General features: G+C 39.8%; 1 protein-coding gene and 1 long non-coding RNA gene across 6 annotated transcripts in view; one reads left to right on the forward strand and one right to left on the reverse strand.

The window, feature by feature from the left end:
- LOC125768493 (uncharacterized) overlaps positions 1–13,869 on the forward strand; it is a 30,444-nt gene extending 16,575 nt beyond the window's left edge. For 2 of the 5 annotated variants that reach the window (XR_007418911.1, XR_007418910.1), the window contains 2 exons: positions 7,280–7,993; positions 11,423–13,869. This is a non-coding gene — a long non-coding RNA (uncharacterized LOC125768493). Of the gene's footprint in view, positions 1–163; positions 353–7,279; positions 8,184–10,707 lie in introns of all 5 variants that reach the window. The other 3 variants (XR_007418913.1, XR_007418912.1, XR_007418909.1) reach the window with 2 other exon arrangements.
- Positions 13,870–15,099: 1,230 nt separating this feature from the next.
- Positions 15,100–23,999, reverse strand: part of LOC125768457 (protein patched) — a 39,994-nt gene continuing 31,094 nt past the window's right edge. The window contains exons 2-6 of the mRNA XM_049436151.1: positions 20,278–20,828; positions 18,279–20,196; positions 17,980–18,187; positions 17,634–17,905; positions 15,100–17,554 (exon numbers count right to left, since the gene is read on the reverse strand). Coding sequence (XP_049292108.1) covers positions 16,634–17,554; positions 17,634–17,905; positions 17,980–18,187; positions 18,279–20,196; positions 20,278–20,828 — 3,870 coding nt within the window. The 3' untranslated portion in view covers positions 15,100–16,633. The remainder of the gene's footprint in view (positions 17,555–17,633; positions 17,906–17,979; positions 18,188–18,278; positions 20,197–20,277; positions 20,829–23,999) is intronic.

The raw sequence follows: 23,999 nt of genomic DNA on the forward strand, positions 1-23,999 counted from the left end.
TGACTAAGTTATGGGCAAAATTTGGTGCAAAAATGAGGAAAATTTTACATTTTATCAAACAGGGTAAGGAACTTGGTTCCTCGAATAACTTCTGACACAGACATCTGAGGGCATGGCCGTCCAAGAAGGAAATGTAGCCATTGCTGCCATCTATCGACCACAGGTTAAAGATTGGCGATCCGTTGGATACTGACTGAGTTATAGGCAAAAGTTGGTGCAAAAATGAGGAAAATTTTACATTTTCTCAAACAGGGTAGGAACTTGGTTCCTCGAATAACTTCTGGCACAGACATCTGAGGGCAAGGCCGTCCAAGAAGGAAATGTAGCCATTGGTGCCATCTATCGATCACAGGTCAAAGATTGGCAATCCGTTGGATACCGACCGAGTTATAGGCAAAATTTGGTGCAAACATGAGGAAAATTTTACATTTTCTCAAACAGGGTAGGAACTTGGTTCCTCGAATAACTTCTGACACAGACATCTGAGGGCATGGCCGTCCAAAAAGGAAATGTAGCCATTGGTGCCATCTATCGACCACAGGTTAAAGATTGGCGATCCGTTGGATACTGACTGAGTTATAGGCAAAAGTTGGTGCAAAAATGAGGAAAATTTTACATTTTGTCAAACAGGGTAGGAACTTGGTTCCTCGAATAACTTCTGACACAGACATCTGAGGGCATGGCCGTCCAAAAAGGAAATGTAGCCATTGGTGCCATCTATCGACCACAGGTTAAAGATTGGCGATCCGTTGGATACTGACTGAGTTATAGGCAAAAGTTGGTGCAAAAATGAGGAAAATTTTACATTTTGTCAAACAGGGTAGGAACTTGGTTCCTCGAATAACTTCTGGCACAGACATCTGAGGGCAAGGCCGTCCAAGAAGGAAATGTAGCCATTGGTGCCATCTATCGACCACAGGTTAAAGATTGGCGATCCGTTGGATACTGACTAAGTTATGGGCAAAATTTGGTGCAAAAATGAGGAAAATTTTACATTTTCTCAAACAGGGTAAGGAACTTGGTTCCTCGAATAACTTCTGGCACAGACATCTGAGGGCATGGCCGCCCAAGAAGGAAATGTAGCCATTGGTGCCATCTATCGACCACAGGTTAAAGATTGGCGATCCGTTGGATACTGACTGAGTTATAGGCAAAAGTTGGTGCGAAAATGAGGAAAATTTTACATTTTGTCAAACAGGGTAGGAACTTGGTTCCTCGAATAACTTCTGGCACAGACATCTGAGGGCAAGGCCGTCCAAGAAGGAAATGTAGCCATTGGTGCCATCTATCGACCACAGGTTAAAGATTGGCGATCCGTTGGATACTGACTAAGTTATGGGCAAAATTTGGTGCAAAAATGAGGAAAATTTTACATTTTCTCAAACAGGGTAAGGAACTTGGTTCCTCGAATAACTTCTGGCACAGACATCTGAGGGCATGGCCGTCCAAGAAGGAAATGTAGCCATTGGTGCCATCTATCGACCACAGGTTAAAGATTGGCGATCCGTTGGATACTGACCGAGTTATAGGCAAAAGTTGGTGCAAAAATGAGCCTTATGAAATTTTCAAAATTTTATATTTTTTTAATTTTTTCAGATTTTTTACTCTTTTTTTAATTTAAAGCATTATTTGAGTGAAAAGAAACTCATTGCAACCAATTGGCATTAAAATAAATCAATTTAATTTTTTTTGCAAAATTTCTCAAAAAAATGGCAAGGGGTACCCCTTATGAAATTTTCGAGTGGAAAATTTTTTTAAAATTTTTTTCTGATTTTTTATTCTTTTTTTAATTTAAAGCATTGTTTCAGTGAAAAGAAACTTATTGCAACAAAATTCGCATTAAAATATATCATATTTTTAAATTTTGCTAAATTACTCAAAAATGAGGAAAACTTTACATTTTCTCAAACAGGGTAAGGAACTTGGTTCCTCGAATAACTTCTGGCACATACATCTGAGGGCATGGCCGTCCAAGAAGGAAATGTAGCCATTGGTGCCATCTATCGACCACAGGTTAAAGATTGGCGATCCGTTGTATACTGACTGAGTTATAGGCAAAAGTTGGTGCAAAAATGAGGAAAATTTTACATTTTCTCAAACAGGGTAAGGAACTTGATTCCTCGAATAACTTCTGACACAGACATCTGAGGGCATGGCCGTCCAAGAAAGAAATGTAGCCATTGGTGCCATCTATCGACCACAGGTTAAAGATTGGCGATCCGTTGGATACTGACCGAGTTATAGGCAAAAGTTGGTGCAAAAATGAGCCTTATGAAATTTTCTAATTTTTATATTTTTTTAATTTTTTCTGATTTTTTACTCTTTTTTTAATTTAAAGCATTATTTGAGTGAAAAGAAACTCATTGCAACCAATTGGCATTAAAATAAATCAATTTAATTTTTTTTGCAAAATTTCTCAAAAAAATGGCAAGGGGTACCCCTTATGAAATTTTCGAGTGGAAAATTTTTTTAAAATTTTTTTCTGATTTTTTATTCTTTTTTTAATTGAAAGCATTGTTTCAGTGAAAAGAAACTTATTGCAACAAAATTCGCATTAAAATATATCATATTTATAAATTTTGCTAAATTACTCAAAAATGAAGAAAATTTTACATTTTCTCAAACAGGGTAGGGAACTTGGATCCTCGAATAACTTCTGGCAAAGACATCTGAGCGCATGGCTGTCCAAGAAGGAAATGTAGCCATTGGTGCCATCTATCGACCACAGGTTAAAGATTGGCGATCCGTTGGATACTGACTAAGTTATGGGCAAAATTTGGTGCAAAAATGAGGAAAATTTTACATTTTATCAAACAGGGTAAGGAACTTGGTTCCTCGAATAACTTCTGACACAGACATCTGAGGGCATGGCCGTCCAAGAAGGAAATGTAGCCATTGGTGCCATCTATCGACCACAGGTTAAAGATTGGCGATCCGTTGGATACTGACTGAGTTATAGGCAAAAGTTGGTGCAAAAATGAGGAAAATTTTACATTTTCTCAAACAGGGTAGGAACTTGGTTCCTCGAATAACTTCTGGCACAGACATCTGAGGGCAAGGCCGTCCAAGAAGGAAATGTAGCCATTGGTGCCATCTATCGATCACAGGTCAAAGATTGGCAATCCGTTGGATACCGACCGAGTTATAGGCAAAATTTGGTGCAAAAATGAGGAAAATTTTACATTTTCTCAAACAGGGTAAGGAACTTGGTTCCTCGAATAACTTCTGACACAGACATCTGAGGGCATGGCCGTCCAAGAAGGAAATGTAGCCATTGGTGCCATCTATCGACCACAGGTTAAAGATTGGCGATCCGTTGGATACTGACTGAGTTATAGGCAAAAGTTGGTGCAAAAATGAGGAAAATTTTACATTTTGTCAAACAGGGTAGGAACTTGGATCCTCGAATAACTTCTGGCACAGACATCTGAGGGCAAGGCCGTCCAAGAAGGAAATGTAGCCATTGGTGCCATCTATCGACCACAGGTTAAAGATTGGCGATCCGTTGGATACTGACTAAGTTATGGGCAAAATTTGGTGCAAAAATGAGGAAAATTTTACATTTTCTCAAACAGGGTAAGGAACTTGGTTCCTCGAATAACTTCTGGCACAGACATCTGAGGGCATGGCCGTCCAAGAAGGAAATGTAGCCATTGGTGCCATCTATCGACCACAGGTTAAAGATTGGCGATCCGTTGGATACTGACCGAGTTATAGGCAAAAGTTGGTGCAAAAATGAGCCTTATGAAATTTTCAAATTTTTATATTTTTTTAATTTTTTCAGATTTTTTACTCTTTTTTTAATTTAAAGCATTATTTGAGTGAAAAGAAACTCATTGCAACCAATTGGCATTAAAATAAATCAATTTAATTTTTTTTGCAAAATTTCTCAAAAAAATGGCAAGGGGTACCCCTTATGAAATTTTCGAGTGGAAAATTTTTTTCTGATTTTTTATTCTTTTTTTAATTTAAAGCATTGTTTCAGTGAAAAGAAACTTAATGCAACAAAATTCGCTTTAAAATATATCATATTTTTAAATTTTGCTAAATTACTCAAAAATGAGGAAAACTTTACATTTTCTCAAACAGGGTAAGGAACTTGGTTCCTCGAATAACTTCTGGCACAGACATCTGAGGGCATGGCCGTCCAAGAAGGAAATGTAGCCATTGGTGCCATCTATCGACCACAGGTTAAAGATTGGTGATCCGTTGGTTACTGACTGAGTTATAGGCAAAAGTTGGTGCAAAAATGAGGAAAATTTTACATTTTCTCAAACAGGGTAGGAACTTGGTTCCTCGAATAACTTCTGGCACAGACATCTGAGGGCAAGGCCGTCCAAGAAGGAAATGTAGCCATTGGTGCCATCTATCGACCACAGGTTAAAGATTGGCGATCCGTTGGATACTGACTGAGTTATAGGCAAAAGTTGGTGCAAAAATGAGGAAAATTTTACATTTTCTCAAACAGGGTAGGAACTTGGTTCCTCGAATAACTTCTGGCACAGACATCTGAGGGCAAGGCCGTCCAAGAAGGAAATGTAGCCATTGGTGCCATCTATCGATCACAGGTCAAAGATTGGCAATCCGTTGGATACCGACCGAGTTATAGGCAAAATTTGGTGCAAAAATGAGGAAAATTTTACATTTTCTCAAACAGGGTAAGGAACTTGGTTCCTCGAATAACTTCTGACACAGACATCTGAGGGCATGGCCGTCCAAAAAGGAAATGTAGCCATTGGTGCCATCTATCGACCACAGGTTAAAGATTGGCGATCCGTTGGATACTGACTGAGTTATAGGCAAAAGTTGGTGCAAAAATGAGGAAAACTTTACATTTTGTCAAACAGGGTAGGAACTTGGTTCCTCGAATAACTTCTGGCACAGACATCTGAGGGCAAGGCCGTCCAAGAAGGAAATGTAGCCATTGGTGCCATCTATCGACCACAGGTTAAAGATTGGCGATCCGTTGGATACTGACTAAGTTATGGGCAAAATTTGGTGCAAAAATGAGGAAAATTTTACATTTTCTCAAACAGGGTAAGGAACTTGGTTTCTCGAATAACTTCTGGCACAGACATCTGAGGGCATGGCCGTCCAAGAAGGAAATGTAGCCATTGGTGCCATCTATCGACCACAGGTTAAAGATTGGCGATCCGTTGGATACTGACCGAGTTATAGGCAAAAGTTGGTGCAAAAATGAGCCTTATGAAATTTTCAAATTTTTATATTTTTTTAATTTTTTCAGATTTTTTACTCTTTTTTTAATTTAAAGCATTATTTGAGTGAAAAGAAACTCATTGCAACCAATTGGCATTAAAATAAATCAATTTAATTTTTTTTGCAAAATTTCTCAAAAAAATGGCAAGGGGTACCCCTTATGAAATTTTCGAGTGGAATTTTTTTTTAAAATTTTTTTCTGATTTTTTATTCTTGTTTTAATTTAAAGCATTATTTAAGTGAAAAGAAACTTATTGCAACAAAATTCGCATTAAAATATATCATATTTTTAAATTTTGCTAAATTACTCAAAAATGAAGAAAATTTTACATTTTCTCAAACAGGGTAGGGAACTTGATTCCTCGTATAACTTCTGGCAAAGACATCTGAGCGCATGGCCGTCCAAGAAGGAAATGTAGCCATTGGTGCCATCTATCGACCACAGGTTAAAGATTGGCGATCCGTTGGATACTGACTAAGTTATGGGCAAAATTTGGTGCAAAAATGAGGAAAATTTTACATTTTCTCAAACAGGGTAAGGAACTTGGTTCCTCGAATAACTTCTGACACAGACATCTGAGGGCATGGCCGTCCAAGAAGGAAATGTAGCCATTGGTGCCATCTATCGACCACAGGTTAAAGATTGGCGATCCGTTGGTCTGACTGAGTTATAGGCAAAAGTTGGTGCAAAAATGAGCCTTATGAAATTTTCATTTTTTTATATTTTTTTAATTTTTTCTGAATTTTTACTCTTTTTTTAATTTAAAGCATTATTTGAGTGTAAAGAAACTCATTTCAACCAATTGGCATTAAAATAAATCAATTTAATTTTTTTTGCAAAATTTCTCAAAAAAATGGCAATGGGTACCCCTTATGAAATTTTCGAGTGGAAAATTTTTTTAAATTTTTTTTCTGATTTTTTATTCTTTTTTTAATTTAAAGCATTATTTCAGTGAAAAGAAACTTATTGCAACAAAATTCGCATTAAAATATATCATATTTTTAAATTTTGCTAAATTACTCAAAAATGAAGAAAATTTTACATTTTCTCAAACAGGGTAAGGAACTTGGTTCCTCGAATAACTTCTGGCACAGACATCTGAGGGCATGGCCGTCCAAGAAGGAAATGTAGCCATTGGTGCCATCTATCGACCACAGGTTAAAGATTGGCGATTCGTTGGATACTGACCGAGTTATAGGCAAAATTTGGTGCAAAAATGAGCCTTATGAAATTTTCTAATTTTTATATTTTTTTAATTTTTTCAGATTTTTTACTCTTTTTTGAATTTAAAGCATTATTTGAGTGAAAAGAAACTCATTGTAACCAATTGGCATTAAAATAAATCAATTTAATTTTTTTTGCAAAATTTCTCAAAAAAATGGCAAGGGGTACCCCTTATGAAATTTTCGAGTGGAAAATTTTTTTAAAATTTTTTTCTGATTTTTTATTCTTCTTTTAATTTAAAGCATTGTTTCAGTGAAAAGAAACTTATTGCAACAAAATTCGCATTAAAATATATCATATTTTTAAATTTTGCTAAATTACTCAAAAATGAGGAAAACTTTACATTTTCTCAAACAGGGTAAGGAACTTGGTTCCTCGAATAACTTCTGGCACATACATCTGAGGGCATGGCCGTCCAAGAAGGAAATGTAGCCATTAGTGCCATCTATCGACCACAGGTTAAAGATTGGCGATCCGTTGGATACTGACTAAGTTATGGGCAAAATTTGGTGCAAAAATGAGGAAAATTTTACATTTTCTCAAACAGGGTAAGGAACTTGGTTCCTCGAATAACTTCTGACACAGACATCTGAGGGCATGGCCGTCCAAGAAGGAAATGTAGCCATTGGTGCCATCTATCGACCACAGGTTAAAGATTGGCGATCCGTTGGATACTGACTGAGTTATAGGCAAAAGTTGGTGCAAAAATGAGGAAAATTTTACATTTTCTCAAACAGGGTAGGAACTTGATTCCTCGAATAACTTCTGGCACAGACATCTGAGGGCAAGGCCGTCCAAGAAGGAAATGTAGTTATTGGTGCCATCTATCGATCACAGGTCAAAGATTGGCGATCCGTTGGATACCGACCGAGTTATGGGCAAAATTTGGTGCAAAAATGAGGAAAATTTTACATTTTCTCAAACAGGGTAGGAACTTGGTTCCTCGAATAACTTCTGGCACAGACATCTGAGGGCAAGGCCGTCCAAGAAGGAAATGTAGCCATTGGTGCCATCTATCGATCACAGTTCAAAGATTGGCGATCCGTTGGATACTGACCGAGTTATAGGCAAAAGTTGGTGCAGAAAAGAGCCTTATGAAATTTTCAAATTTTTATATTTTTTAAATTTTTTCTGAATTTTTACTCTTTTTTTAATTTAAAGCATTATTTGAGTGAAAAGAAACTCATTGCAACCAATTGGCATTAAAATAAATCAATTTAATTTTTTTTGCAAAATTTCTCAAAAAAATGGCAAGGGGTACCCCTTATGAAATTTTCGAGTGGAAAATTTTTTTAAAATTTTTTTCAGATTTTTTATTCTTTTTTTAATTTAAAGCATTGTTTCAGTGAAAAGAAACTTATTGCAACAAAATTCGCATTAAAATATATCATATTTTTAAATTTTGCTAAATTACTCAAAAATGAAGAAAATTTTACATTTTCTCAAACAGGGTAAGGAACTTGGTTCCTCGAATAACTTCTGGCACAGACATCTGAGCGCATGGCCGTCCAAGAAGGAAATGTAGCCATTGGTGCCATCTATCGACCACAGGTTAAAGATTGGCGATCCGTTGGTTACTGACTGAGTTATGGGCAAAATTTGGTGCAAAAATGAGGAAAATTTTACATTTTCTCAAACAGGGTAAGGAACTTGGTTCCTCGAATAACTTCTGGCACAGACATCTGAGGCCATGGCCGTCCAAGAAGGAAATGTAGCCATTGGTGCCATCTATCGACCACAGGTTAAAGATTGGCGATCCGTTGGATACTGACCGAGTTATAGGCAAAATTTGGTGCAAAAATGAGGAAAATTTTACATTTTCTCAAACAGGGTAAGGAACTTGGTTCCTCGAATAACTTCTGGCACAGACATCTGAGCGCTTGGCCGTCCAAGAAGGAAATGTAGCCATTGGTGCCATCTATCGACCACAGGTTAAAGATTGGCGATCCGTTGGATACCGACCGAGTTATGGGCAAAATTTGGTGCAAAAATGAGGAAAATTTTACATTTTCTCAAACAGGGTAAGGAACTTGGTTCCTCGAATAACTTCTGGCACAGACATCTGAGGCCATGGCCGTCCAAGAAGGAAATGTAGCCATTGGTGCCATCTATCGACCACAGGTTAAAGATTGGCGATCCGTTGGATACTGACCGAGTTATAGGCAAAAGTTGGTGCAAAAATGAGCCTTATGAAATTTTCAAATTTTTATATTTTTTTAATTTTTTCTGATTTTTTTTTTCTTTTTTTAATTTAAAGCATTATTTGAGTGAAAAGAAACTCATTGCAACCAATTGGCATTAAAATAAATCAATTTAATTTTTTTTGCAAAATTTCTCAAAAAAATGGCAAGGGGTACCCCTTATGAAATTTTCGAGTGGAAAATTTTTTTAAAATTTTTTTCTGATTTTTTATTCTTTTTTTAATTTAAAGCATTGTTTAAGTGAAAAGAAACTTATTGCAACAAAATTCGCATTAAAATATATCATATTTTTAAATTTTGCTAAATTACTCAAAAATGAGGAAAATTTTACATTTTCTCAAACAGGGTAGGGAACATGATTCCTCGAATAACTTCTGGCACAGACATCTGAGCGCATGGCCGTCCAAGAAGGAAATGTAGCCATTGGTGCCATCTATCGACCACAGGTTAAAGATTGGCGATCCGTTGGTTACTGACTGAGTTATGGGCAAAATTTGGTGCAAAAATGAGGAAAATTTTACATTTTCTCAAACAGGGTAAGGAACTTGGTTTCTCGAATAACTTCTGGCACAGACATCTGAGGGCATGGCCGTCCAAGAAGGAAATGTAGCCATCGGTGCCATCTATCGACCACAGGTTAAAGATTGGCGATCCGTTGGATACCGACCAAGTTATGGGCAAAATTTGGTGCAAAAATGAGGAAAATTTTACATTTTTTCAAACAGGGTAAGGAACTTGGTTCCTCGAATAACTTCTGGCACAGACATCTGAGGGCAAGGCCGTCCAAGAAGGAAATGTAGCCATTGGTGCCATCTATCGATCACAGGTCAAAGATTGGCGATCCGTTGGATACTGACCGAGTTATAGGCAAAATTTGGTGCAAAAATGAGGAAAATTTTACATTTTCTCAAACAGGGTAAGGAACTTGGTTCCTCGAATAACTTCTGGCACAGACATCTGAGGGCATGGCCGTCCAAGAAGGAAATGTAGCCATTGGTGCCATCTATCGACCACAGGTTAAAGATTGGCGATCCGTTGGATACTGACCGAGTTATAGGCAAAAGTTGGTGCAAAAATGAGCCTTATGAAATTTTCATTTTTTTATATTTTTTTAATTTTTTCTGAATTTTTACTCTTTTTTTAATTTAAAGCATTATTTGAGTGAAAAGAAACTCATTTCAACCAATTGGCATTAAAATAAATCAATTTAATTTTTTTTGCAAAATTTCTCAAAAAAATGGCAATGGTACCCCTTATGAAATTTTCGAGTGGAAAATTTTTTTAAATTTTTTTTCTGATTTTTTATTCTTTTTTTAATTTAAAGCATTATTTCAGTGAAAAGAAACTTATTGCAACAAAATTCGCATTAAAATATATCATATTTTTAAATTTTGCTAAATTACTCAAAAATGAAGAAAATTTTACATTTTGTCAAACAGGGTAAGGAACTTGGTTCCTCGAATAACTTCTGGCACAGACATCTGAGGGCATGGCCGTCCAAGAAGGAAATGTAGCCATTGGTGCCATCTATCGACCACAGGTTAAAGATTGGCGATTCGTTGGATACTGACCGAGTTATAGGCAAAAGTTGGTGCAAAAATGAGCCTTATGAAATTTTCTATTTTTTATATTTTTTTAATTTTTTCAGATTTTTTACTCTTTTTTTAATTTAAAGCATTATTTGAGTGAAAAGAAACTCATTGCAACCAATTGGCATTAAAATAAATCAATTTAATTTTTTTTGCAAAATTTCTCAAAAAAATGGCAAGGGGTACCCCTTATGAAATTTTCGAGTGGAAAATTTTTTTAAATTTTTTTCTGATTTTTTATTCTTTTTTTAATTTAAAGCATTATTTAAGTGAAAAGAAACTTATTGCAACAAAATTCGCATTAAAATATATCATATTTTTAAATTTTGCTAAATTACTCAAAAATGAAGAAAATTTTACATTTTCTCAAACAGGGTAGGGAACTTGATTCCTCAAATAACTTCTGGCACAGACATCTGAGGGCATGGCCGTCCAAGAAGAAAATGTAGCCATTGGTGCCATCTATCGATCACAGGTCAAAGATTGGCGATCCGTTGGATACCGACCGAGTTATGGGCAAAATTTGGTGCAAAAATGAGGAAAATTTTACATTTTCTCAAACAGGGTAAGGAACTTGGTTCCTCGAATAACTTCTGACACAGACATCTGAGGGCATGGCCGTCCAAGAAGGAAATCTAGCCATTGGTGCCATCTATCGACCACAGGTTAAAGATTGGCGATCCGTTGGATACTGACCGAGTTATGGGCAAAAGTTGGTGCAAAAATGAGCCTTATGAAATTTTCAAATTTTTATATTTTTTAAATTTTTTCTGAATTTTTACTCTTTTTTTAATTTAAAGCATTATTTGAGTGAAAAGAAACTCATTGCAACCAATTGGCATTAAAATAAATGAATTTAATTTTTTTTGCAAAATTTCTCAAAAAAATGGCAAGGGGTACCCCTTATGAAATTTTCGAGTGGAAAATTTTTTTAAAATTTTTTTCTGATTTTTTATTCTTTTTTTAATTTAAAGCATTATTTAAGTGAAAAGAAACTTATTGCAACAAAATTCGCATTAAAATATATCATATTTTTAAATTTTGCTAAATTACTCAAAAATGAAGAAAATTTTACATTTTCTCAAACAGGGTAAGGAACTTGGTTCCTCGAATAACTTCTGGCACAGACATCTGAGGGCATGGCCGTCCAAGAAGGAAATGTAGCCATTGGTGCCATCTATTGACCACAGGTTAAAGATTGGCGATCCGTTGGATACTGACTGAGTTATGGACAAAATTTGATGCAAAAATGAGGAAAATTTTACATTTTCTCAAACAGGGTAAGGAACTTGGTTCCTCGAATAACTTCTGGCACAGACATCTGAGGGCATGGCCGTCCAAAAAGGAAATGTAGCCATTGGTGCCATCTATCGACCACAGGTTAAAGATTGGCGATCCGTTGGATACCGACCGAGTTATAGGCAAAAGTTGGTGCAAAAATGAGCCTTATGAAATTTTCAAATTTATATATATTTTTAATTTTTTCTGATTTTTTACTCTTTTTTTAATTTAAAGCATTATTTGAGTGAAAAGAAACTCATTGCAACCAATTGGCATTAAAATAAATCAATTTAATTTTTTTTGCAAAATTTCTCAAAAAAATGGCAAGGGGTACCCCTTATGAAATTTTCGAGTGGAAAATTTTTTTAAAATTTTTTTCTGATTTTTTATTCTTTTTTTAATTTAAAGCATTGTTTCAGTGAAAAGTAACTTATTGCAACAAAATTCGCATTAAAATATATCATATTTTTAAATTTTGCTAAATTACTCAAAAATGAAGAAAATTTTACATTTTCTCAAACAGGGTAGGGAACTTGATTCCTCGAATAACTTCTGGCACAGACATCTGAGCGCATGGCCGTCCAAGAAGGAAATGTAGCCATTGGTGCCATCTATCGACCACAGGTTAAAGATTGGCGATCCGTTGGATACTGACTGAGTTATGGGCAAAATTTGGTGCAAAAATGAGGAAAATTTTACATTTTCTCAAACAGGGTAAGGAACTTGGTTCCTCGAATAACTTCTGGCACAGACATCTGAGGCCATGGCCGTCCAAGAAGGAAATGTAGCCATTGGTGCCATCTATCGACCACAGGTTAAAGATTGGCGATCCGTTGGATACCGACCGAGTTATAGGCAAAAGTTGGTGCAAAAATGAGCCTTATGAAATTTTCAAATTTTTATATATTTTTAATTTTTTCTGATTTTTTACTCTTTTTTTAATTTAAAGCATTATTTGAGTGAAAAGAAACTCATTGCAACCAATTGGCATTAAAATAAATCAATTTAATTTTTTTTGCAAAATTTCTCAAAAAAATGGCAAGGGGTACCCCTTATGAAATTTTCGAGTGGAAAATTTTTTTAAAATTTTTTTCTGATTTTTTATTCTTTTTTTAATTTAAAGCATTGTTTCAGTGAAAAGTAACTTATTGCAACAAAATTCGCATTAAAATATATCATATTTTTAAATTTTGCTAAATTACTCAAAAATGAAGAAAATTTTACATTTTCTCAAACAGGGTAGGGAACTTGATTCCTCGAATAACTTCTGGCACAGACATCTGAGCGCATGGCCGTCCAAGAAGGAAATGTAGCCATTGGTGCCATCTATCGACCACAGGTTAAAGATTGGCGATCCGTTGGATACTGACTGAGTTATGGGCAAAATTTGGTGCAAAAATGAGGAAAATTTTACATTTTCTCAAACAGGGTAAGGAACTTGGTTCCTCGAATAACTTCTGGCACAGACATCTGAGGCCATGGCCGTCCAAGAAGGAAATGTAGCCATTGGTGCCATCTATCGACCACAGGTTAAAGATTGGCGATTCGTTGGATACTGACCGAGTTATAGGCAAAAGTTGGTGCAAAAATGAGCCTTATGAAATTTTCAAATTTTTATATTTTTTTAATTTTTTCTGATTATTTAATCTTTTTTTAATTTAAAGCATTATTTGAGTCAAAAGAAACTCATTGCAACCAATTGGCATTAAAATAAATCAATTTAATTTTTTTTGCAAAATTTCTCAAAAAAAACGTAAAAATATTAATTCGCAGCAACCGGTACAAAAGAAAAGCGAAAACCAAAAACGATTTTTTAACACCAGGAGAACATCCAACCGAGGAGGTAACATCTATCCTCTAGCGCTTTTGCTAGTCTCCACAATGGTATGAGTGGCGCTAAAGGGTGGTAAAGCTAATTAGATCCATGTGTACCATTGTGGAGACTAACAGAAGCAACTAAGTAAAAATGCTTTTAGCGCTATTTGTACTATTGTGGAGACTAGCGAAAGCGCTAGAGTAAGAAGTAAGCTAGAGGATAGAAGTAACCTCCTTCGTTGGACGCTCTCTTGGTGTTGAAAAGTCGTTTTTGATTGAACGATGAAATGAACGATTAGTTCCGTTTCATCCAATTTACATAACCAGTCTTATTGAATTGTGTTTAATTTATAGAAAAGGTTCCTTTTTTCTTTCGCATGGTTATAATGTAAAACAACAAAACCAATAATATGTTATGTTTGATATTTCTCTTGTATATTTATTACTTTGTATGCTTTTTTAACTTTTCTTTTCTTGTTCCACTATTTCACTTATCTCTTCTCCTGGTGTCGTATCTCTTAAGCATCGTTATCAATCTTTCTACCACCGCAAACATAATTTATGACGTTGTTACTACATTCTTACATTCGATATTTATTATACAATCATTCAATCTATGCGTTTCTCCACTAGAAGGCGTGATATTTCTCTTTATTTCCAACGTTATTTATCTACTATCCTGTGTTCTTACCCGCTTTGTCTTGTGTGTATTTTGTTTGTTTTTTTAATTCAATTGCTTTCTTCTTCTTTCTTATCTCATTATAAACCACACCTTATGGTTCTATAAACATTAACAACTATTAGACTCGTTTTGTCGTTTCAGTTTCACTTGCTGCTTTTTTTATCCTCTGTTGTGTACACGGCCTAAATTCTAGATTTCATAGTGATTTAAAAAAACCAAAACACAAAACACTAAATAATTTAAAAACAGCAAAACAAAACTCTCACTTTCAAACGGGTTTCTGCTGTTCTAAAACACACTGCTGAAACGAAAATGCATTCTGCTGCAAAGGTAAATAAATAAGTTGCTCTGTTCTTCTTACACTAACCACCCAAGCACTCTTCGTATCGTTATCGTATCGTGTTAAGAAAACGGAAGATGAAGCGGGAAAAATGCAATCTTGTTCCATGTGATTCGTTGCGGACACTATTGCCTAAACACGCACCATACATCACTTGGAAAAGAATTTCTGTTCGAAAGAAAACGCCTTTTTCTTTAACGTACATGAACACGTTTTCGTTCCTTTTATTGCAAAACGTAAGCTGCTCCTTCTCTCTATCGCTCTAACCTTTCTCTTTATGGTAACCCTGCGTAAAAATTTAGTATTTTCAATTTTTCATATTTACTAATTTACCAAACTTTCCTTAATTTTCTTAATGTTTTAACCTTTTCCATGCGGTTTCGTTTTCTATTTTACAATTTTCTTATCTAAATTTACCATATTTTAAATTTCATCAAAACCAGGTGGGATGTTTAAATTTACTCGCTAGTATTTGTTTCACTCGCTTTTAGTTGTGTGTTTTAGTTTTGTGTTGTTCTTTGTTACTTTGTTTGTGTTCGTTTATTGTTTTTCGTTTGTTCGTTTGCTTCTTTTTTCTTTCGCGTTTTCTTTTTTCTTCCTGCTTTTACATCATCGTTGGGAGTGTTTCACTTTTCTTCTGTTTCTCTTTCCATTCGTTTTCTCTTAAAATCGGTTTGGCTTGTGTCTTTGATACTTTTGCGGTATACATGAATGTGTGTTTGTTTAAATATGAACGTGTGCGTGTGTGGTTTTTCTTTCATTTCAGAGTTTGTGTATTTTATGATAAATCATTTTCCGCCTCTCCATTCCGCCCGCGCCATCCGCACCCTCATCATCATCATCATCTAACAAAAGATTGGTTAAATGATTTTCAGTTCAGGCAGTACGCCTTCTCCTTAGCTTATACAGTAACTTCTACACTAACACGAATCGCTACACATTTAAGTACTGATTGGTTTCATTCTGACTTTGTTCCGGCGTTTTGTTTCATTTTTCTGTCCCCCTTTTTTTAGCGTTGCATTACAATTGTTAATAGCCCCCAATTATTTGTTTGTTTTGTGTGTTTTGTTGCAGTAAAAAATGTATTACTGTCACCATTTGTTTTAGCACTTATAAACAATAAATGACGCTTGCCTAACGATATGTCTAAGCACGGGGAATACTATTTACACAGCATTCTTATCATGAGCGAACAGTTCAGTGTATGTGTGAAAGAGAAGCACGAGAGAGAGAGAAGGGAAGGGTACACGAACAGAAATGTACAATTGAGCTTGAGTGAAACCATTTCGTGCGCATCTGAAGGGAAGAACAATTGGAACTGTTACTGCGATCAGTTCAGTTCCAACATTTAGTTCAGTACATCAAGAAATTAATTAGCAAGTTGAGCAAGTTGAACATGAATCCTAAAGCTCCTATATCTAGTAGTTGAATCACCTACATATATCAGGTAAGCTTTGAAGGATCTTCGTCACCTTTGAATTTGCTTTTTAATCATTACAACGAAATGAAACAAAATGGGAAAATTATTCTTCCTTCTTTTTCTACTTCTCTCTCTCTCTCTCTCTCTCTCTCTCTCTCTCTCTCTCTCTCTCTTTGTCTCTCTACCCATAGGTAGATAATTTTATACCTTTTACAAGTAATGTAACTGTAACTTCACACTCGGACAAACTCACAAGTCACGTGTGTCATGTATGTGTGTACAAAATAATACTTTCTGTCTGTCCGTCTGTAACGCGTTTTCTCCCACCAAAAAAAAAACTAAAAAAAACTAATAATTCTTTACCCCTTAATTAGGACAATTAAAATACGTGGTTCGTGTATCGGGGGTGCACAAGGTTAAAAAACCGAAGGGGAGGGGTAAATAAATAATGATTGTTTTCATCTCTTTTAAAACACTTCTTACGCTATTTACACACTTCTTACACACCGCGAAGAAGCAGAGGAAATGGATTGATGGAGGAACAGGTAAATGGGGGGGTAGGGGGATAAAATGGAATAATTGCTATAATAATGAATCTTAGCGCGAATCTACTATGATACTAAGCGAAAATGCTCTAAGGGGTCGAATGGTTTTGATTTGATGTGTGAATTGGTTCGTTCGATTGGTAGAGATTGGTCTAGTTTCCTTGTTACTTCTTCTTCTTCTGCTATTACTACTGCTACTGCTTGTTTGCTTTTTTTTCTACACGCTCATCTTAACCTACAGAGGGTATGTGTTGATGCGATACACTAATGCCGAAGCACTCACACTCACTCACCCACCCAGTCTCAGTCTGAGAGTTGTTAGCTACTAGCACTACCGGAACTACCCGTACTGCTCGTAGTACTTCCGGTGCTGCTCGCATTACTGCTAGTGCTGCTGGCCGTTGTGTGCATCATCCTTGTGCCACGGCCCGGCGTTACCAGCTCCACCTTAATGTTGGCCGTTGCCGTCACCTTGGTGTTTTGGTGTTCACCTCCATGATGATGCGTCTCGACCGTTACCTCCGGCTGTAACACAATGCTCTGCAGTTCCGGTGCCTGCTGATGATGATGGTGATGGTAATGGTGCGCATGGGGGTGACTGTACACACCTCCCACACCACTAAGATTCCCATCACTCATAATGCTCCCTCCGAGCGATGTCCCGGAAGGAACACCACCAGCACCAACTCCACCCACCAGCCCAGCGGATGGTCTATGATGACCAACCGAACCACCGGTCGTCTTCTCGTGGATGGAAGGAATAGATGATGCGGAACTTTTCCACGACTGTGGTTCTTCCGTAATGGTCGTAAGCGAAGGTTCATTACTAAGATTTACATTGTTATGCTTGTGATGGTGATGCGGTTTCGTGCAGCTGCGCGAACACGACGAACGTTTGTTATTCAGCACGATCGGTTTCCCGCTGGACAGTTTGTTAATACGTTTCGGCGGTGGTGAAGGTGTCGAGATACGGTTCGCATACTGTAGCGGTATAATTTCCGCACCCGGTCCGACTAGGCTGAGCAGAATGGGGAAGAAGAATAGTCCGTTGAATGCCGCAATAACGTTCGCCGAAAGCAGCAACCAGAAGAAGTGTCGCACGACAAACTCAAACGAGGATGTTGATAGCATGAAGATGGCTAGTGCGGACGTTACTACACCATGTACGATCGGTGCGAACGAATGTTCCAGTGCTAGCTTCACGCGTCTATCCCGATTACCGATCGATGTGATAAAACCCTGATGAGCGAAAAAATAAAAGAGAAAGAATCGTTAGAAATGACGGATTGTCGCCTGCAACTTTCGTCTAATTACTCACCAGTGACACATGCACGGTTATTCCAACGCCCAATCCAATGCTCGAGATCAGTATGACGGCGGGTATTGCCGACAGCTTGATGCCAAGCAGGATCATCACACCGAGCAGCTGTATCAGCATCATCACCACATTGAACACGATCAAAAGCGCGGCCCATACTGATAGTAGCAGTAGTGAGACGAAAACAAACACCGCTAGCAAAGCACATCCAATAGCTTTTAGTAGTCCCGGTCGTAAATTCATGTACTGTTCCCAGAAGATGAATGGAATGCCTGTGTTTGAAGTGGAAAAAAGCCGTTTAAAACCATGTACAAGAAAGCCAATGGCAGCGTATGTGTAAGCCTACCTGATGGATAGTTTGGCAGACCGCGCGATTCGAACTTGGAGCACAGCTCGCGTATCTGGCTGATCATCGTCTTGATATCGGCCGTATCGCTCAGCCCGTGCAGATAGAAGGGCAGCTGCGTGTACGTTAGTGGTGCACTCTTCGGAATCTTCAGCTCAAAGTCGGACGGTGTGTGGAACCATTCGCGTGGCTCCGGTCGTAAATTACCCTGGTGGAAACAAAAACAACATAGAGTTTATAATAAGCAACTCGAAATTTAGCTCTGATAGGGTGGTCCCAAAGAAACCCGACAAACTTACCTGTGATGCACCGTAAGCAAGCACGTCATTCCATGCCCAGGCAGAAAGATAATTGTAGAACGCTTCCGGATTGATCACACCCTCCGAATCCACCAGCCGAACCTGCGTCACAAGACTCTTGTCGATCGGATTATCGACGTGTCCCGTTTGTACGAGCAGCTTGTACGCTAAGATCGCATCATTGCTGGCATTCGAGTACCACCGTTCCTGTGTGATGCGACCCTCGCGATAATCCCGATCGAATGCACGCTGCAGATTCAGCAACCAATCACGGAACAAGCTAAGCCAAAAGTCGGGCAGCCCACCATTATCGTTCTTGATCACGTGCGATACACGCACGAACGCTTCGTGATATTCGTGCAGCAGTTTCTGATTGTTCGGATACTCAAAGTCACCCTGCGTGACGGCGAACATGCTGTAGAACCCGAACAGCTTACCCTGCACGCTCAGGAACCGATGCTCGTTGGTGTTTTGCGGTACAAGATCCGTCAGCTCCAGCCCATCCGGTAGCTTCATCGAAGCGAACAGTGACACGCCGAGAATGCCGGACAGTAGCAGCATGGCGAACACCTTCACCGAGCTGCGCGTTATAAAGGGTGCGTAATGTTTCATCGCGAAGCGGGACAGTGAAAAGCTGAGGCATGCCTTCGATTGACACTCTATCAATGAGTCTTCCTCCTGTCGTTGCGCTTCAGCATTGTTCTGTGGTTGTCCCGATGATGGTTGCTGCTGCTGCAACTGTGACTGTTGCGTTTGTTGATGATAATGGTAGCGTTGTTTGTTGAGGTCATGCGTTGTGTTGGGAAGCGCTGGCAAACAGCAGCACAGTACATCAGCACGTCCGGAACGACGGCGGCGCAGATCGAGTGAGATCATCGCCGGGAAGACAAGCAACACAGCAGCGAGATTAAACACCGTCAGAATAGCGCCCTGAAAGCAGAACACGCGCAATGCCGGCACCGGAATTAGAGTGGCCGCAAAGAACGAGCCAGCTGTGGAGGCACCGGCAAACAGAACACTCAAGCCAGCCTTCTTCAGCACCTGGCCGGTTTGTTCGCTCGTGTCCCGCTCGGCATACGCATGCGTCAGCACGAAGATATGATCGACGCCGAGCCCAAGCGCTAGGAACGGTATCACCTGCGTGGTGGATGCATTGAACGCTATACCAAGCAATGCACAGAAGCCCAACCCGGCGGCAGTTGTAACCGTGATCAGCAGTACACCGGCCACACCGACACCACTCTGTCCATTGATTCCATCTCGCCAGCGCAAAAGCGTACAGCCCGTATACAGCAAGATGATCGCAACGCCAATGCCGAGACTGATCGGGTTCGGGTTCGAATGCTTGCCCAATATATCGTCCAGTGTCGCTGACGAGAATGCATACACCCCATAGTACGACAATGGTTTCACCTCCGTTTGCATGATTTTGTTCACCTCAGCAGAAAATTTCTTCTGCCAAGCGTTCAACACTTCGGCCGCTTTCTCCGGATTCCACCCGATGTGGTGTACCTTGTAATGGTTGTTCCAGTAATCGTACAGTTCCCGTTCGCCCATCAGCTGTATAACCGTCTGTAATGCTTTGGCCGACCTTAGATGATGGGTTCGGTTGCGAACCGCTCCACCAACCACCAACTCTTCCGGCCAGTGCATGTATTTCGCCGCAAACCCGTAGCAACCGCCAGTTAGACTTGCACCAATATCCGGCACCAGGCCAGACTTTTTGTTCGGTGAAGTATCCGGGCATTGTTTATCCTTTGGGTTTAGACAAGGTTTCTCCGTGTAGCCCGTACTGATACCTGCCCGCTTCATGTACTGTTCCAGTGTTTCGAACGGAAATTGATAGTTCTGTGCCTTGATGTCTTTTAGTAACGTTTGCGGATTCAGTGACGTCCACTGCACCTTGTTAGTTTGACCACTGAAAAGAAGAAAAAAATGCCATATTGTTTATTTGGAAACTTATTTTGAAAAACAAACTGCTGGTGAGAAGAAAACTTACGGTATGTGTACGGGATACTTTGGGCCGAGCAGTTTGCTACCCTCCCAGAAACAGTCGAGCGGCGTTATGATCGCACACGGAATGATATTTTCGAAGATCTGCTCGATGAAGTGCGTATCGAAGCTGGGAATGCTGGGCGAGTAGCACATATCCTTCAAACTCCACGTTATATCGTACATGTGCACCGTCACCGATATCGCTTTCTTCACCACGTCCAGGTGCGTTAGTAACGCGTTCGGATGTAGTATCGACGCGTCCATATCCTTTGGTGTCTGTATCAGCAGCTGATGCGTCGACGAGTCCATCTCGCCGAGCGATTTCTGTGTGTAGGCGAGCTCGTGCTCGAGCGAACCACCCTCCTGTATCCATAGCTGGTGCACCTTCGAGTGTACCGTGGCCGACTTCAACCCGACGCAGAACGTACTGAGCACTAGTATCGCTACGAATAACACCTTGCCGGCGTGTTTCTGTATCGAACAGCCTAGGTTGTATAGATATTGCTGGAACAGGGAGCGCATGTACACCGAAGACCTTCTCCCCCGTGCTTTACCCTGTGGAAGATAGTAAAAGGTACAGAATTAGTTATAACGTTTCCAAAAATATTCGGACATCTCATCTGATGCAGATTCTATCACAGAACGGTTAGGAAAACAGTTCCAAATTTGATCATCTTTTTTTCTCACACAACAAAAATGTAACCAAAATTTATTGTCCAGCGGAAACCCCACCAAACAAACGGATGTCATTTAAGGGCGCCTATAGGTCGTGCAGGTTAATTGACTCCTCTCACACACATGGAGCGAGTGAAGTGTAATTGAGCGTTAAAACTGAACTACCGCACATGGTGATCATATGCCACCGATCCAGCCGTAAACCGCAAAAGCTTGAGGATTTCTTAACCTCACTTCTTCACCTCGCAGTACCAGTAGCGACAAACGACCGCTCCATCGTATGGTAATGCGCTAAACCAGAATGAAGAAGGTCTGTAAGCCATTGGGATCCCCGCCTTCCCCACTTTTTCCTGACTGTTGACCATTGTCAGTTGGCCGGTTTCAGGTTCCATCACCGTACCGTGATTTGGGTTACTCAACTGGAAAATCATACCGCAACACTGACCACCTTCCATCTTCTACTACAGCAGTCCATTCCCTCAGGGTACCAGTATCAAGTTTCCCAACAAACAAATCCCACCAAACAGACCAACAGCAGTGCCTGAAGATAGCGTCCTCCCTGTGTAATGGCAGGATTAAAGGTGAAGCAAATCTTCCTCTTCGGAAAAAAGACTTCTAACCAGTACCACCCGCAGGGGGATCATCTTCCTTCGGTTGTGTATGAAGTTCGAAGTTTGAACACCCTCGGGCAAACAAACAGGGGAGGTGCACGAAGGTGCAGATCTTCGTATTGGATTACGAAATGGGGATTTTGTTTTTACGACCACCCTGGAGCATACTATCTACACGCTGTGACAGGGCTGTGACAACGTGTAGCCCTAAGGAAGGAAGGACCTAGCCTCGATACACAGAACATCTGGAAGGCGTGCGATTTATGCGCCGTCATGGATGGTGAGAGATCAATCGATTTCTACATTATCCCTTTTTCGCAAAACAGCTTCCGTAATTCTGTGCACAATGCTTCTGTACGATTCGCAAAGTCATAGTTTGAAGCAGCAGCAGCAGGTTGGCGTGGTTATTCGTCGACCGTGCGTAATTCGGTTTGCAGTATGGAATGACAGGATTTATAATGCTGCACCATATTGGGGACGCTGGGAGCTAATATGAGGATTTTTGAGCACGGTAAAAAAGATCATATTTCGGATCACGAGGAAAGGTCAATTATAAGAAGAGGAAAACAAAATTTGGAACTCCACCACTAAGGATAGTGGAATGTCACCACTTTTTGCCCTACATACCTTGCATACCTTTTCTCTCGTCTAAAACGAAGTTTCACACGGTTAACCTTCTCTTTCGCTCTCCCTTACCAATCTAATGAATTGAAGCGCATCTTCAAATGAAGTGATTTCGCATCAACGTTGCCCCAGAAGGGTTACGCCATCGTTGTCTACGCTTCTTTCCCACTTCGTGCCCATTAAAATCCAATCGCAACAAACCGAATTCCCTAGGCCACGATGCGCTAGGCTTGGCTAGCTGTATTTCCCCTCCACCGAGACAGAGCAGATAGAGCAAACACAGAGCAAAAGCCGATGAGGTCCCGCGAGACTCGGGAAACCTGGGAACATCTTAATTAAAACAAATGTTTACGTCTTAATCTTCTGCGGTGCGGCGCTGTGGATGTGCCCGTTTTCTGTGGAGCTTGCCGCCGCGAGCCATCCGGAACTCTAAAACACGCCCGCTGAGCGATCAATCAAGACGCGGGGCTTTACTCGTGCCCGAAACCCTTGGGAAAATACACTGGCGAAACTTGATTCGAGAAGGTGAAATGAATCACCCCGCTGTAACATTCCATGGGTTGAAGATTTACACTGGTGGCCAAAAATGTACTGGCCGCGCTATACATAGCCGTATGCCGAGGCTCCGGGAAGATTAATCGAACCAATGCGGAGATGTCACATTCGGGAAACGTACCGCTTTCCAGGAGAAAGCAAGTGAATGGAACGAAATAGATAAGGGGAATAGGTGAAAAAGACATCGCTTGTAGAAAGGAAACATGGTACACTCGAAGGTATTTTTGGTACAAGCGAAAGGAAAGCGCACGATCAAGGGAATGGGGAACGATGATCTAACACATCGTTGGCGCACTACGAATGGAAAGCCTAGTCTGGGGGCTATTGAAGTTTTGCTTCGAGTTTCAGAGAGTCGCCCACTGAGCTACATCGTGGGGCTCCATTTTAGACCTCCCAAACATCCAACAAACAGATCTCCAGGAATCGATATCGCACACACTCACCTACTGATGTAGTTTTGTAGCAAAAGCCTCGCGGGATATAAGTGACCCGATACACCAAGCCCATTGTTGCCAGTTCTGTGTTTTGATTGAGACGTGAGATGAATGAAGTATTTGGGCTCTACTTCAGCGTATGTATGTGTGTGTGAAACCGGTCGTGTCGTTTAAGATTTTTTTTTCCTCGAGGATCGGATGTCACCATTTACGCATTTCCGCAGAATAGCCCCAAAGCTCACGGGCACTGAGTTGACTTTCGATATAAATCAAAGATTATCACCCCGGTTTGGTCAGCGCTATATCACGCCCCAGGAAACCTTCGAACGGGTGGAACTAGCATTTCTTGTCCATTACCTGGCAACTTGAAGGCAGGAAAAGCGAAACGGTACTGGTTTTTACGAGTGTTGGTACGATTCGGTCGCAACTATGAATGGTTCCTGTTTTCTTTTTCTTTCTTCTTATTTGTTCATTTCCGTTCCCATGGAATGCTCACTGGGGACGAGCGTACAGACCATTGATTGAGGAAAAGCGAAACCCAAATTGCTACCCAACCGGTGTGACAACGGCGAATGGTGGTCTTTTTCCCTTATCCGCCCCGTTTGGGGAACAAGCAACAACATTTCCGTAAGTGATGGATGTGTAAATGCTGTTTATTTGTGTATGCAAACACATAATTGCTGTTAAGTCGGATTGTAGAAATGTTTCCCTCAAAACCCAGCGCGCTGCGGAGGTCTGCTGCCCGAAGAGTAACCCCCGAGGACACGCACTAAGATGGACGAGTCTGGTGAGTTGCTGCTGCCGGCTGCTCGTTCACTCTTGGGCCA

Source organism: Anopheles funestus, chromosome 3RL (genome assembly GCF_943734845.2).
Source record: "Anopheles funestus chromosome 3RL, idAnoFuneDA-416_04, whole genome shotgun sequence".
Classification (NCBI taxonomy): domain Eukaryota; kingdom Metazoa; phylum Arthropoda; class Insecta; order Diptera; family Culicidae; genus Anopheles; species Anopheles funestus.